The 14019-nt window shown below is 38.2% G+C and overlaps 1 protein-coding gene across 3 annotated transcripts in view; it reads right to left on the bottom strand.

Moving 5' to 3' along the window:
* Positions 1-606: 606 nt before the first annotated feature.
* Positions 607-14019, bottom strand: part of LOC121239122 (tropinone reductase homolog At5g06060-like) — a 59332-nt gene continuing 45919 nt past the window's right edge. The window contains exons 4-6 of one of the 3 annotated variants that reach the window (XM_041136264.1): positions 1485-1701; positions 1265-1371; positions 607-967 (exon numbers count right to left, since the gene is read on the bottom strand). In XM_041136264.1, the coding sequence (XP_040992198.1) occupies positions 782-967; positions 1265-1371; positions 1485-1701 (510 nt within the window). In that variant the 3' untranslated portion in view covers positions 607-781. The remainder of the gene's footprint in view (positions 968-1264; positions 1372-1484; positions 1702-14019) is intronic. The other 2 variants (XM_041136262.1, XM_041136261.1) reach the window with 2 other exon arrangements.

Raw genomic sequence — 14019 nt, forward strand, 5'->3', positions numbered from 1 at the left:
AGTCGACAAAAGGAAGGAAAATGACAAAAGAAATAGGGATTTCGTGAGAAAAGAAGGGACAAAGCTTGAAAAAAATTAGTGAACAAAAATTTACTGTTCATCCGCAATAGCCACTTATTTAAGCAAGGTAGATAGTTTCGGGTTGTATATATTAAATCTGAAGTGTGATATAGTCCCGGCCCAAAGCATTCCAAATCACTAATGGGCTTGAAAAGTGTGTTGGGCTTGTAACACATTACTACTAGTACAATATGAAAAAGGAAAATGAGATTATTTATTAGTTACTTTATTAAGTTATTTGTTTTATACTTTATATGATAAGGCCCACTGTTTTACAATGTAATTGTACGGCATATATATTTGAAAATTATATAAATTATTATTATTTTATATAGATTACATAGAAATAATCTTACAAATTAATGTGATTTTATATAATCCGTTAGATTTATTTTACAATAAAAATAACTTTGTAATATGACGAGCTATATTAAGCTACGTCAGTTTGTGAAATGACTATTTTTTAATAGGCTAAAGTATTTCGATCAACAATATATATTAATTCGAAATTAAGATATTATAAATTTATAACGTACAATGCACCCAAATTAATATTGTTTATTATAACATGCATAGATAAACATGATGACAAATACTACGGCACACATAGATCGCATGCAAGCTAGTGTTGCCTTACTATGCAATTGCTATAGATTAAGTTGAGGAAACCGGCATTTCTTTGCGCAATTAAATCTTGAACCCATATATGTATTCATGCTTATCATGTGGACATCATCAAGCCATTCTCTGTCATCCCTCCGTTGACGCAAATAGTCTGGCCGGTGATGAAAGAGGCCGCAAGAAGGCAAAGAAATGCCACCAATGAAGACACCTTTTTTGGCTCTCCAACTCTTCCCATTGGCGTTCGAGAGATGATAGCCTTGAACATGTTATCATCAGTAAGACACTACAATGCAAGCAACAAAAGGGAAAAAAAAAAAAAAAAAAAAAAAACAACTGTAGTGAGATATATATATAATTAATTTTCTTACATTTAACAACTAATTAAAATATGGTAATAATATAATAAAAATAATTAAATCTATATATTCCCATTAGGCTAAGCTTTTGAAACAATTAGTGGTAATTTATGGAACAATTAGTAGTAATTTATCAAAATAGAACTTAATTAAGGATGAGAAATAACAATATAGAACTTCATTAAGGATGAGAAATGAAAGTTGAGACGTTGGTAAGTAATTACAGGTTCAACAAGGGGAGTCGCGGTGAACCAAGGTGCAACACAATTAGTCCTTATATTATCTTTTGCCCACTCGCATGCAAGATTTTTTGTTAGCTGATTCATTGCCCCTGCATACAATCATAGAATTAGTTTAATATATAATTATTGTTAATAATATTGTTCTAATCATGATATCTACAACGAGTTCTTCTAATTGCAACTTATAGTATTAGAAATATACCTTTGGTGGCGCCATATATGGATCCAACGTTAACTGATACAACGCCACAGACTGAAGAAATAAACACAATGCTTCTAGCTGACAAAGCTTTCAGAAGAGGATGTGAAAGTTTGCTCAAGTGATAAGCTGATTCGAAATTTATGGACATTATAAGTGAGAAATCCTCGGCTGTGTACTCCGTTGTTGGTTTCATTTTGTTTGTTCCAACATTGTTAATCTGGATGTATATCACAATATATTTTATATCTCATATGATTTGATTTGAAATATAAATTTTAAAATTTAAATCTTACAAATCAAATCTTATAATTTAAGTATTCATATGTATGGTATGCTTTACACACAAATTTAAGAATATAATAACTCTTTATATAATATAGTTATCTCCCACAAATTAGCCTCTGTCGTTCAGATGGAGAAGTTACATTGCATATTGAACTAGTGACATGAAAACCCTTTTTCTCCCACTCGTGCTTGCATTCATTAAGCTCAACTTCATTTTGAGAGCATGTATGTACAGCCGCACCAAAACGTGCAAGTTCCTCCACAATAGCATGCCTGATCATAATCGCAATTAATGAACTTTTGATCGATTTAATTTGGAATTAAGGAAAACGATGATCAACTCCGATCCAAGCCAGAGACACACGGATCAACTCAACTCATTTAAAAGGAAACTGGAAGTTACCATTAATATGTAAGATGCCTTAATATTCCCTGTTGCTCCAATATTAAAACTTGTTCGAGGAGAGAAAGATATTAATTAACCTACTCAATTTCTTTAAAAGGAAGACATGATCTAATATTGGAGCACTTTCTTAGCTAGGAAGCTTAATTTATTGTGGAGTTTATATGAGACCTGATGCATATAAATGCACAAGACGTATACTAGATAGGCATAGTACTGTTTTGTGTGATCTGTATTTAGAGAAATTTCCACATGACACATATACTATAAAGCATGATAAAGAAATGAAAAATGATTTGTGCATGCTTAGAGTGCATGCAAGTCTAGTGCAAGCCTAACAATTAAGAACAGAAAAACAAAAAAGTCTCCTCTCTGTTTCCCTTGCATGAGTAAAGGTGGTGTACGGGATCGTCTAGATTCTTCTAGAAAGAAAATAAGCCATAAGGTCCATTGAGGATGGAGATGGCAGGGGGAGGAATGGAGAGGCTAGAAGAACGTTGGAGAAATCTACGGTTGATGGAAGAGGAGAGCTCGATGATTGAGCTAAATGGATTGAAGGAAAAGATGAAGGATAAAGGGGATAGAAGTTTATTCGAGAAAGTGTGGCTTGACAGATTGATTGGGAAGGAGATAATGTCCTTCACTAAGGCAAAAGTGTGGATGGTAAGTAGGCGGGCGAAATTTCAAGAGGTTGGGAACAACATCTTTATCATAATATTCACAACCCACACAAACAAAGATAAGGTGTTGGAGGGTCATCCGTGGTTGTTCGATAATCACCTATTCAAGCTTCAAATGTTTGATGGCTTTGCGCAACCAAGTAAATTGTTGTTTGAGAGGGAAGTATTTTGGGTCTAGATTCATAACCTTCCCATGGGCTGTATGAACAAGGAATGTGGGTTACAAATTAGCAAATTTGTGGGACAGGAGAGGGAGGTGGACGCCTCGGAGGACGATATTGGATGGGGGCAGTACTTGAGGGCTAAAATTGAAGTACCCTTATGGAAGGCGATTGCTCAGGGACGATCTGTCTCGATCAAGGTTAGTAGTGTTTTGGTGAACTTGAAGTATGAAAAACTATCGAGGATGTGTTTCAGGAGGAGGGACGAAGGATTAGGGGCCTCAATTTGGTTCATGGCTCCGATTTGGTAAGACCACAAGGGGTGGTGCTTGGAAACACCCTGAACAGGTCAAGAATTATTTACGAAGCTAGAAGAACTTTACATAAAAAGAAATCTCGAATAAGGGAGGCTTGGTGGATAGGGAGATGGATGGGGAGGTGGGGCCTTTTCCTAGAAGGATGTTGGAGGATTGCAACTCTAGGGGAAGGAAAATGTGGTGGAGGGTGGCCCATATATGTTTTGGAACCTTAAGGCGTGGTTGGGGAAAGGTGGAACGGTGAGTGGCAGTGAAGGTGAAGGGGTGAAGGTGGACGGAGAATGGGGTGAAGGGTGGGAAGTAAAAGGCCAAGGGATGGGCAAGGTGGAAGCCGAGCCCAATTTGGGTATTCAAAAGGCCCACGGCCTAGTACAAATAATGTGACGTTGGCTGGTATGAAAAACAGAGAGGGAAGTGATAGTGCAAAAGGAAGAGCAGGGAGCGATAACATTGAAGATGGCCTCGGGGAGAAGAACATCATTAAAAAAGGCAGATGGAAACGCAGAGCAAGAGAGAAAGGTATGCCTAAAAAACCCTCGGCAATATCTTTCTAGAAGAAAAGGGTGATTCCACTGTAAAGTAAGTAAGGAGATCTTTCTTCTCTTCCTTAAACCCATCCCCTACAGATTCTCTTTATCTGAGGCTTTGCCATAATCAACTGCTTGAATTTCGTCACTCTTTGCAAGTTGAATGAGGGGGAACTCGAGGATGGGAAGGTTGTTGGGTCAAAGAAAGTTAAAAAGGACGGGGAAAGGAAGGATGAAAATGAATCATATGGATTGGCAGAGGTTGTTAGGCAACTTCGCCAAGGGCAATAAAAATCTTAAGCTGGAATTGTAGGAGGTTTGGCAACCCCCCAAATAGTTAGTTCGTTTGCTTATGGAAACTAAGTTAAAAGCAATTAGAGTCAATGTCATACAAAGAAGACTGGAGTTTGAAGGTCGTGTGGTAGTGGAACCAATTAGGTTGAGTGGTGGGTTGATCATGGAGTGGATAAAGGAGAATATGGTTGAGTTAATTAACTATTTCCAAAGGCACATAAATGTCTAGATTGAAGAAGATGGAAAAAGGCCAAAATTGCTATTGACGGGTTTCTATGGAAACCCTGACACTCCTGGGAACTACTGTCCTCTTTTAAACCTAATGCTGAGATTGGATGGTGTGTTATTGGTGACATTAATGAGATCGTAAGCCAAGGTGAGTAACAAAGGGGAAGACAGAGAAATGAAGAGTAGATGGATCAGTTTATGAAAGCCCTTGGAGTAGGAAAACCTCTATGATTTGGGGTGGAATGGAAATAAGTTCACTTGGTGCAATGGCCATAGGATGATTCTTTGTTAAAGAAAGGTTGGATCGAGCTGTAGCAAACCACTATTGGTTGAGTTGGGCCTCTGATGTAAGAGTAGATGTCCTGGTGACAATGTATTCCGATCATAGTCCAATCTTTTGATTAGTTCAAGCAGAGGCAAATGGGAGGTGAGGGATAGATGGGAGAGTAACTTTAAGTATGACATGAGCTGGGAACTCGATAAGAGGTGCAAACAACTCATTAAGGAGGAATAAAGGAGGGGTCATGGTTTAAAGGGCTCTCTGACTAGGGTTCAGACACTTTTATCTGGATGTAGGGGTTGCTTTGAGCCAATGCAGTAGAAACTTAATAAAGGAGAGAAGGGCTATCATTGGGAAATTTGATCAATCAAAGCTTCTGTAAGAGTTTGAAGGTCCAAAACATATGGAGGAAATAAAAAGGAGGAAGGAACTTGATTTTTTACTGGACCAACAAAACTTGAGATGGAAACAGAGGGCAAAAAGACATTGGCTTCAACAAGGTGATATAAATACCAAGTTTTTTTACACGTGCAAATCAGAGGAAGAAAAAGAACTTCATAGGGAAGATCAAAGATTCACAAGAGAAGCTTTTATATGAGCCAAAGGCAATTGCATATGCTTTTTGGAACTACTTTTCAGGGATTTATACATCCTCCTAATCCACAAAAGAACAAGTTGATAAATGTGTAATGTGTACTGAGGCAAGAATTTCTGAAGAGATGAATCAAAGGATAGAAAAAGAGTGATAGAAAGAGAGTTCACTGTGGAGGAAGTGGAAAGGGCTTTAAAGGAGATGCCAGCTCCCAAATCACCTGGTCGTGATGGATTTGGTGCGGGTTTTTATAAAAATCCCTGGGAAATTTTGGGAAGAGAGACTAGCCAGGCTGTTCTAGAGTTTCTAAATGGAAGGAATAGGCAGTTAAATCATACGTACCTGGCCTTAATGCCAAAGGTGAACTCCCCTATCTTAATGAAGGATTATAGACCTATTAGCCTCTGCAATGTACTCTATAAGCTGATTTTTAAAGTATTAGCAAATAGGGTCAAAGGGGTATTACATGGCATCATTTCTTCTAACTAGACAAGCTTCATCCCTAAGAGGCCTATTACTGATAACATCTTGATAGCATATGAGCTACTGCACTCTATGACGTCAAAACATGCAAGGAAGATTGGTAGTATGGCTATTAAGCTGGATATGGCCGAGGCCTACAATAGGGTTGAATGGCCTTTTTTAGAAGCCATGTTGAGAATAATTGATTTTGGGGAGAGGCTAACTAGTTTAATCATGGAATGTGTATGTTCAGTGAGTTATTCGGTGTTATTAAATGGGAAACTTGGGATGAGTTTAAACCATTCAAGAGTGCAGAATTGAGGGGTGAAATAAAGGGAGTTCTTGTGGCTTGAGGGGGAACAAAAATTAACCATTTGATGTTTGCTAATTATTGTGTAATTTTTAGTAGAGCAAGGCATGAGGAGTGGGAGAAAATTCATTCTATCCTATGCAGATATGAGAAAGTGTTAGGACAGAACCTAAACAAACAGAAGACTTCAATTATGTTTAGCCTAAACACTAGTGAGGATATGAAGAGTAAGATTCACAGGGAAGCAAAATCTGTTATGGGTGATAACTATGAGAGGTACTTGGGGCTCCCAACAGTAGTGGGAAAGGCAAAATATAATGCTTTTAGATGTATAAAAGAGGGGTGTGACAGAAGATACAGAATTGAAAAAATAATTTCCTCTCAAGAGCTGGAAAGGAAATACTTATTAAGGTTGTTTTGCAAGCCATCCCCACTTAGTCCATGAGTGGCTTTAAATTGCCGAAAAAGTTGTGTAGGGACTTGGACGGCATGCTATCAAGGTTCTAGTGGAGGCAAAATAAGAAAGAGTTTGGAATCCATTGGGGGAGTTGGGAAAAGCTGGGTTGCTCAAAAGCAGAGGGAGAACTGCGATTCAGAAACATGGAATGCTTTAATAGGGCGATGTTGGCTAAACAATGGTGGAGGTTGATGCAAAGGCAAGATACTCATGTAGCCAGAATATGTAAAGAAAAGTATCTAAAAGCTAACGAGTTTATTAACGCCAAGGTGGGTAACTCCTCATCACTAATCTAGAGGAGTATTTGATCAGTGAGGGATGTTGTTAAGATGGGGTTGACATGGAGAGTGGTGAATGAAAAAGATATAAAGATATGGGGCCTGAAATGACTCCCTTCACCTACTTCTTATTGTGTCCAATCTTCCATCAAAATTCTCAAGGTTGATATAAAGGTTTGTGATTTAATTGATGAAAGGAGAAATGAATGAAAGGTGGATCTAATTAAAAAGGTATTTCATAGAAATGTGGCTGGGTTAATATGCACCATCCCTATTAGTATTTTGGGAGTAGATGACAGACAGTACTGGGACTTTACTAAGCATGATAAATTTACAGTTAAAAGTGTCTACCATGCTGACCTTCAGGGGAGAAAGGAGTGTTGGGGGGGGGGGGGACTTCTCATGGTGGAAAAGAAGCAAATCAGTGGATGCAGATATGGACCTTGGATGTTCCTGGTGGGTACAAGCATTTTATATGGAAAGCTGTAAATAGCATCCTACCTACAAGAGCCAATCTATGCAGAAGAAGAATTATAAATGATCCCTTATGTCCATTGTGTCATAGAGAAGAGGAAAATGTAATCCATGCTTTATGGTGTTGTCCTGCTGCTTCTAATGTATAAGCAGATAACAAGAGCCTAATGAAGAAATGGAAGACTAATGTGTTTGATTTTGAACACTTGTGGCTAGATATGTGCAGAAGGCTTCTAAAGGAAAGTTTGGAAAAATTGTAGCTATTATGAAAAGAATATGGGGCAGGAGAAATGAATATATCTTTGAAGAAAGATTTTCTAGCCCATGCAAGCTTGTGAAATTTGCTATGGTCGGACTAGATGAGTTTCATGAGGCAAACTAGAGGCAAGGCAAAAGGTAGTACCAAGGTGGATTGGTGAGAGGAGGTCAAGGCTGGCAGAGACCTGAAGGCAACAAATGCAAAGTGAATTTTGATGTTGTTTTAGACACAAATAACCAGAGATTGGGATAATAGTTAGAAATAACAATGGTGATATAATGGCTGCAATGTTTACCCAAAAAAAGTTTGTTGTATCACCTTTCATTGTTGAGTGTGATGCCTCTGTAGGTCAATGGAATTGTGTAAGGAGTTGGGGTTTTGAGATATAATTTTTGAAAGAGATGCAAAAGGAGTAATTGAGGTCGTTCTATCCAATGAGATGGATGAGTCAGGTAATGGACAAATGGTGGAGGATCTGAAGAGAATGTTGTTACCATGTTTGCAATGGTCTTTGGTTTTCATACATTGAGAAGGAAATACAGTGGCTCATAGTCTAGCTAAGATGGCCTTGCATTATGAGAGAGAGTTTTGTTGGATTGAAGAACGGCAAGAAATTAATCAGTTAATTGTAAATTAGAAAGTTTGTAATGATTTGAGATTATAATGAAATTATATGTATCTTACCTAAAAAAAAAAAAAAAGTCTAGTGCAAGCCTGATTGTTATAAAAATTAAAATCCATCGTATGAGTTTCAATCCACTTCCAATTTTTATAAATGGGCTTGTACTATGCTAGTGTTTGTGAGTTCGTGGAGATATTTGTGATAAAACTGACTTATAAAAAATTTTATTTATACAATTTTAAATTGTGCAAATTTATTCAATTTATTTAGAAAAAATAAAACATATTTAAAATTTACATTAAAAAATCAAATTTTTCCATTATATGCTTCAGATTTTTTCAAAGAGTTTTATAGCGCTTGAACATAGATTATATTTAACATTAGTCACTAAAAAACAGTTAAGAGAGATTTGTATTCGCAACACATCTCAATTTATTTTAATATATTTCACTATTATTCATTACTATTCATTAATTTTATTTTATAAATTTTATTATTATTCATAATTTATTTTATTATTATTCACAATCCACCCATTCTTTTTCAAACGACCTCCTCGAAATATGTACAACACATATTCGAATAGACAGCACGCTTAGGATGGTCACATGCATCGTTCAGCAGTGGAAGCCTGTCATCCTTCTTTTTGGGTTCAAACTTCAATAATATCTCATTAAAACGAGAAGAACTTTATTTCTCGCTCGTCATCGTCAAGTTTGGTAAAAGAACTTCATCGTCGACGGGAAAACCACTATATTTAATTCGCGTATCGGCTAAGGGTAAGTTTGAGTAGTTAAATGTTAAGAATTATTCAAAAGAGTTGTAAATAATAGTGAATAAATAATAAAATAATAAAAAAATATTGTAAAATAGTGACAAGTATTGAATAATAAAAAAAATAAATAAAAAATAATAATAAAATAATAAATAGTAGTAAAATATTCTAAAATTATAGTGATAGGATAGTAACCATATTACTACCCATTTATAATTCATAGTTCATTTCAAAATTTTTATTTTTTTATCATTTTCTTTTAAGTATTTTTTTAACATCCTTAGCTCTTAAGAAAAAATTAAAAAAATATATAATTTTACTAATAGTCACATCTTTAATCATTAAGTAAAATAAAAAAGTAATAAAAAAATTAAATATAAAATAAGTAGTAAGAAGGTAGTAATCCTATCATTTTTCATTCTAAAAATATCTGAGATATTCTTAATAACCAAAGGTAGCTAATCTTGATGTTTTCAGAGATGGCGTATTTTGTCGCAGACAAAAACAACACCAAACTTTCGAATGGAAAGAAGTTATTTGCACATCTATTATTGAGATCGTGACTTTGATCGGATTAAAGTTAAAAGTTAGCAAAACGAATGAGAGTTATGAACAAGAAATATGTAGTGCATGTACTTCCATGTGAAGGAGACGCTCTTAAAGTTCTAAACGCATCAATGAAACATGGGCATAAGAAAACTCAATATAGCATGCTAGCTAGGCAGCTAATGGAAGATCAAACTAAATATGTAAGTTGATGAAGAAAATAGCAACCCACCAAATGTTTGTAAAAAGGCCATAAACAGAGTACTTGAAAATGATTCACTTTTTCATATATCTACATATACACGATATGCCTCAATTTATAGAAGCAGTAAGTAATATTCTAGAATATTCGTTTCACTTAATACATGACATCTGTCCATTCTGTTACATAGCAGTATTCTAGAATATTACACAGTAGAAGGTTGTTACACAGCAGTATTCATTCCACTAGTGCTCTGTTGTTGTGGAATTTGTTATTGCCGTTGGTGATGCCTTAATACCCTTCTGCGAGTCAAGCGGCACTATTTTAATAGTGAGGCTTGATCGAAGAAGATGGAACTGTGCAGCTGAAAGTGGCTTTGTAAGAATATCTGCTATTTGATCCTTGCTGGAAATGAATGATACTTGAAGAGTCTTTGCTGCTACTCTATCACGAACAAAGTGATAATCCAAGTCAACGTGTTTGATGCGAGAATGAAGGACTGGATTTGCCGACAAGTATGTGGCACCTAAGTTATCACACCGAAGTGTGGGGGGTTGTTTGAGAACAACACCCAGCTCACGCAGCAATGATTGAAGCCAAATAACTTCACATGTAGTATTTGCTATTGATTTGTATTTAGCCTCCGTGGAAGAGCAAGCTATAGTCGGCTATTTTTTTGAACCTCAGGAAATGAGGTGAGTCTCAAAGTACACACAAAAACCACCTATGGATCGGCAATCATCTGGGCATGTTGCCCAGTTAGCATCAGAGAAGGCGGACAGGGTATGAGAGGAGGATGGAGAGAAGTATAGACCAAGGTTTTGATATTATTTAGGTAACGTAAAATTCTTTTAACAGCTTGCCAGTGGGGCATCCGTGGACAGTGCATGTATTGACACACACGATTAACAGCAAACGATATGTCTGGACGAGTGAATGCTAAGTACTGAAGACTTCCAACCACACTTCTGTACAGTTGAGCATCTTCAAATGTACAGCCATCTAAAGCAGTTAGTTTAGTAGAAGTTGACATAGGGGTGGATACTGGCTTAGAGGCATGCATTTTGACACGGGTAAGAAGATCACAAATTTATTTAGACTGAGATAAAAAAAGGCCGGAGGAGTTACGGGTTACTTCAATTCCTAAAAAATAATGTAAACATCCTAAGTCCTTGACTGGGAAGTGTGAACTAAGAGAGGAAATAAAATCAGAGATAAGAGCACTACTGGAACCCGTGACTATGATATCATCTACATAGATGAGAAGGTAAATACAACCAGTAGGAGTGTTCAAGATAAACAGTGAAGAATCTGACCTAGAACCATGGAAACCGAGTGAAATTAAAACATCAGAAAGCTTAGCAAACCAGGCCCTAGGAGCCTGTTTCAAACCATAAATGGATTTGAGCAACTTACATACATGAGTAGGATGTTCTAGATGGACGAACCCGGGTGGCTGGCGCATGAAAATTGCCTCTTCAAGATCACCGTGCAAGAAGGCTTTTTGTATGTCCAGTTGATGGAGTGGCCAGTTGGAAGTTACGGCAAGGGAAAGAAGTAGACGGAAGGTGACTGGTTTCACGACAGGACTGAAGGTTTCTAAGTAATCCAAACCAGGTTGTTGGTGAAATCCCTTGGCCACAAGTCTAGCCTTGCGGCATTCCAGGGAGCCATCAGCTTTGCGTTTGGATTTTAGAATCCATTTGGAGGCCAAGATATTATAATGAGGGGAAGGAGGAATGAGCACCCAAGTACGGTTGGTCATTAAGGCTTAAAACTCAAGCTGCATGGCTTTCCTCCATTCGGGGTATTTGGAGGCTTCAGTGAACGAATTGGGTTCTTTGTGATGGAATGAGAGGAAGAAGTGGAAGAAACTGAGGAAGTGAGAGAAAAATGGGTTTGGGTTGAGGCATCGTGCCATCGGAATGCACCAGAGGGCAATGGATGTTGGATTTTGCTCTTGTGACCATCGGATGTGAAGTGGAAGAAGTGGACGAGCTGTCGGAGAGAGGAGATGAAGTAGATGTGGAGGAAGGTTGAGAGACAGAGGAGGCGGGTTCTATCGAGGACGAAGGAGAGTCTGTGTTTGAGGGAGAGGAAGTAGAAGCCCTAGATGAGGAAGAGGTAGAGTTAAGTCTAGGCTGAGATGGGCTATGATCTGTGTGTGAGCTGAGAGAAGAAATAGAAGATATGGATGAAGTATTAGGAATCGAAGAGTGCATAATGAAAGGGCCAAGAGAAGAAATAAGGGGCCCATGGTCAGTGGAAGTCCGAGTTGCAAATGGAAAGATAGTCTCATGGAAGGTGACATCATGCGAGACGTAGATGCGACCCGAGGAGACATGAAGACACAGGTAACCTTTGTGATCTGGGCTGTAGCCCATGAACACACATGGCTTGGACCTGTAGTCCATTTTATGATTATTGAATGGTCTTAAGTTGGGCCAGCACAAGGAACCAAAAACTTTTAAAAAACAGTAGTCTGGTGCATGGCCCATTAAGATCTCATATGGAGAATTGTTTTGAAGAATGGGAGTGGGCATTCGATTTATGAGAAATGTGGCAGTTTGAAAAGCCTTAACCCAATATTTATGAGGCATGGAAGAATGAGCCAAAAGGGAGAGGCCCGTTTCAACTATGTCTCTGTGTCGGCGTTCTACATTTCCATTTTGTTGATGAGAGAAGGGCACGTGACCCGATGAGATATTCCAATTTTTTGAAAAATATTGTGAAGGGGTCGAAACTCACCTCCCCAATCGGATTGAATGGAAATAATTTTGGAGGAAAAATAATTATTAACATAATTGGAAAATGCAAGAAATAAAGTGGAAGCACAAGATTTTGATTGCATAGGAAAAAGCCAAATATACTTGGAATAGTCATCAACTATTGAAAGGTAAAACCGACATCCTTTTAAAGATAAAATTGGAGCTGGGCCCCATACATCAATAAAAAGAAGCCCAAAGGGCTTAGAGGCACGAGTGGGAGACAAGGGATGAGGCAAGGCATGGGCCTTAGCCTGTGCACACGCGGAGCAAAGAAGATGACCATGGTTGGAGGTGGGAAGATGAAACCGATTGAGAGTAAGTGTCGTAATCCTGGAGGAAGGGTGCCCAAGTCTGAGATGCCAAAGGTGATTTGTTGTTTTTGTGCTGGGTAGAGCTTGAGGTGGGGAAGGGGAAGCAGTAGAGATGGTGGATGATGGAAGGACGTACAAGCCTTCTTCAACGGGACCCTGAAGCAGCGTTACTCGGGTGCGAGAATCCTTCACAAAAAAATGATCACAATGAAATTCAAAGAAAACGTTATTATCTTGATAGAATTGTCGAACAGATAGTAAATTCTTAGATATGGAAGGAACATGAAGGAGTTGAGTTAAGAGAAAATTGCCAGTAGAAGAGTGAAATTGAGCAAAACCGATGTTTTGGGTGGGCAGTGAGGAGCCATCTCCAATGCTGACCTGGTCAGAGCCTTGATAAGAGACAAAATCAAGGTTGAGATTGTTGTAATCTAGAGTGAAATGATGTGTTGCCGCCGTATCAGGGAACCAGCTCGAGTTCAGTGTTGCGGAAGGAGGCATTGCAGTGAAATGTGCAGCCAAATTTGGTGGTGGTGATTCCTGGTAAGATTGATTGAACCGGTGATAACAAAGGAGGGCAGTGTGCCCTAGTTTATGACAGACCTGACATAGGGGACGAGTATTTGCATGATTAGTGAAAAAATTGGAGGAAGAACCTGAACCATGAGCAGAGTTGTTTCCTCGGCCAAAACCACGTCCTCTACGGCCACCACGGAAATTATTAGGACCACGTCTAGGTGAAGACGGGGGTCGTATGGTAGTGTTGTTGGCTGAAATGGAAGTACCCGAGAGAAGAGAGTTGGTTTGATGGGAGAGTATTGACTCATGATTTAGGAGATAGCTATAAAGTTGATGAGGGGTGAGTGGATCTCGACGTGTGGTTAAGGAGGTGACGAAGGACTCATAGTCAACCCCCAGCCTTGCTAAAAGGAAGACAGTAAATTCTGAATTTGAGAGGGAACGACCTGCAACACCGAGTTGAGAGGAGAGATTTTTTGCTTTATTGTAATATTCAGTAATTGATTCGGCTCCTTACTTTAGAGTGGCTAATTGGAATTAAGTGTTCATAATGTGGGCAGAAGATTGTGCAGAGAACAAATTTTGGAGAGTCGACCATACTTGCTGTGAGGTGGTACAGTCAAGAACTTGAGTAAGGACCGATTCGGAGAGGGAGGAATTAATGGCTGAGACAATGAGTTGATCTTGAAGTAGCCATTGTTCATAGGTAGGATTAGGTTTGTTGTTGAGAAGAGATTTAGGTTTGTTGTTGAGAAGAGATTCAGGAATTGGGAAAGTACCATCAA

The sequence above is a fragment of the Juglans microcarpa x Juglans regia genome, chromosome 7D (assembly GCF_004785595.1).
Source record: "Juglans microcarpa x Juglans regia isolate MS1-56 chromosome 7D, Jm3101_v1.0, whole genome shotgun sequence".
Classification (NCBI taxonomy): Eukaryota; Viridiplantae; Streptophyta; class Magnoliopsida; order Fagales; family Juglandaceae; genus Juglans; species Juglans microcarpa x Juglans regia.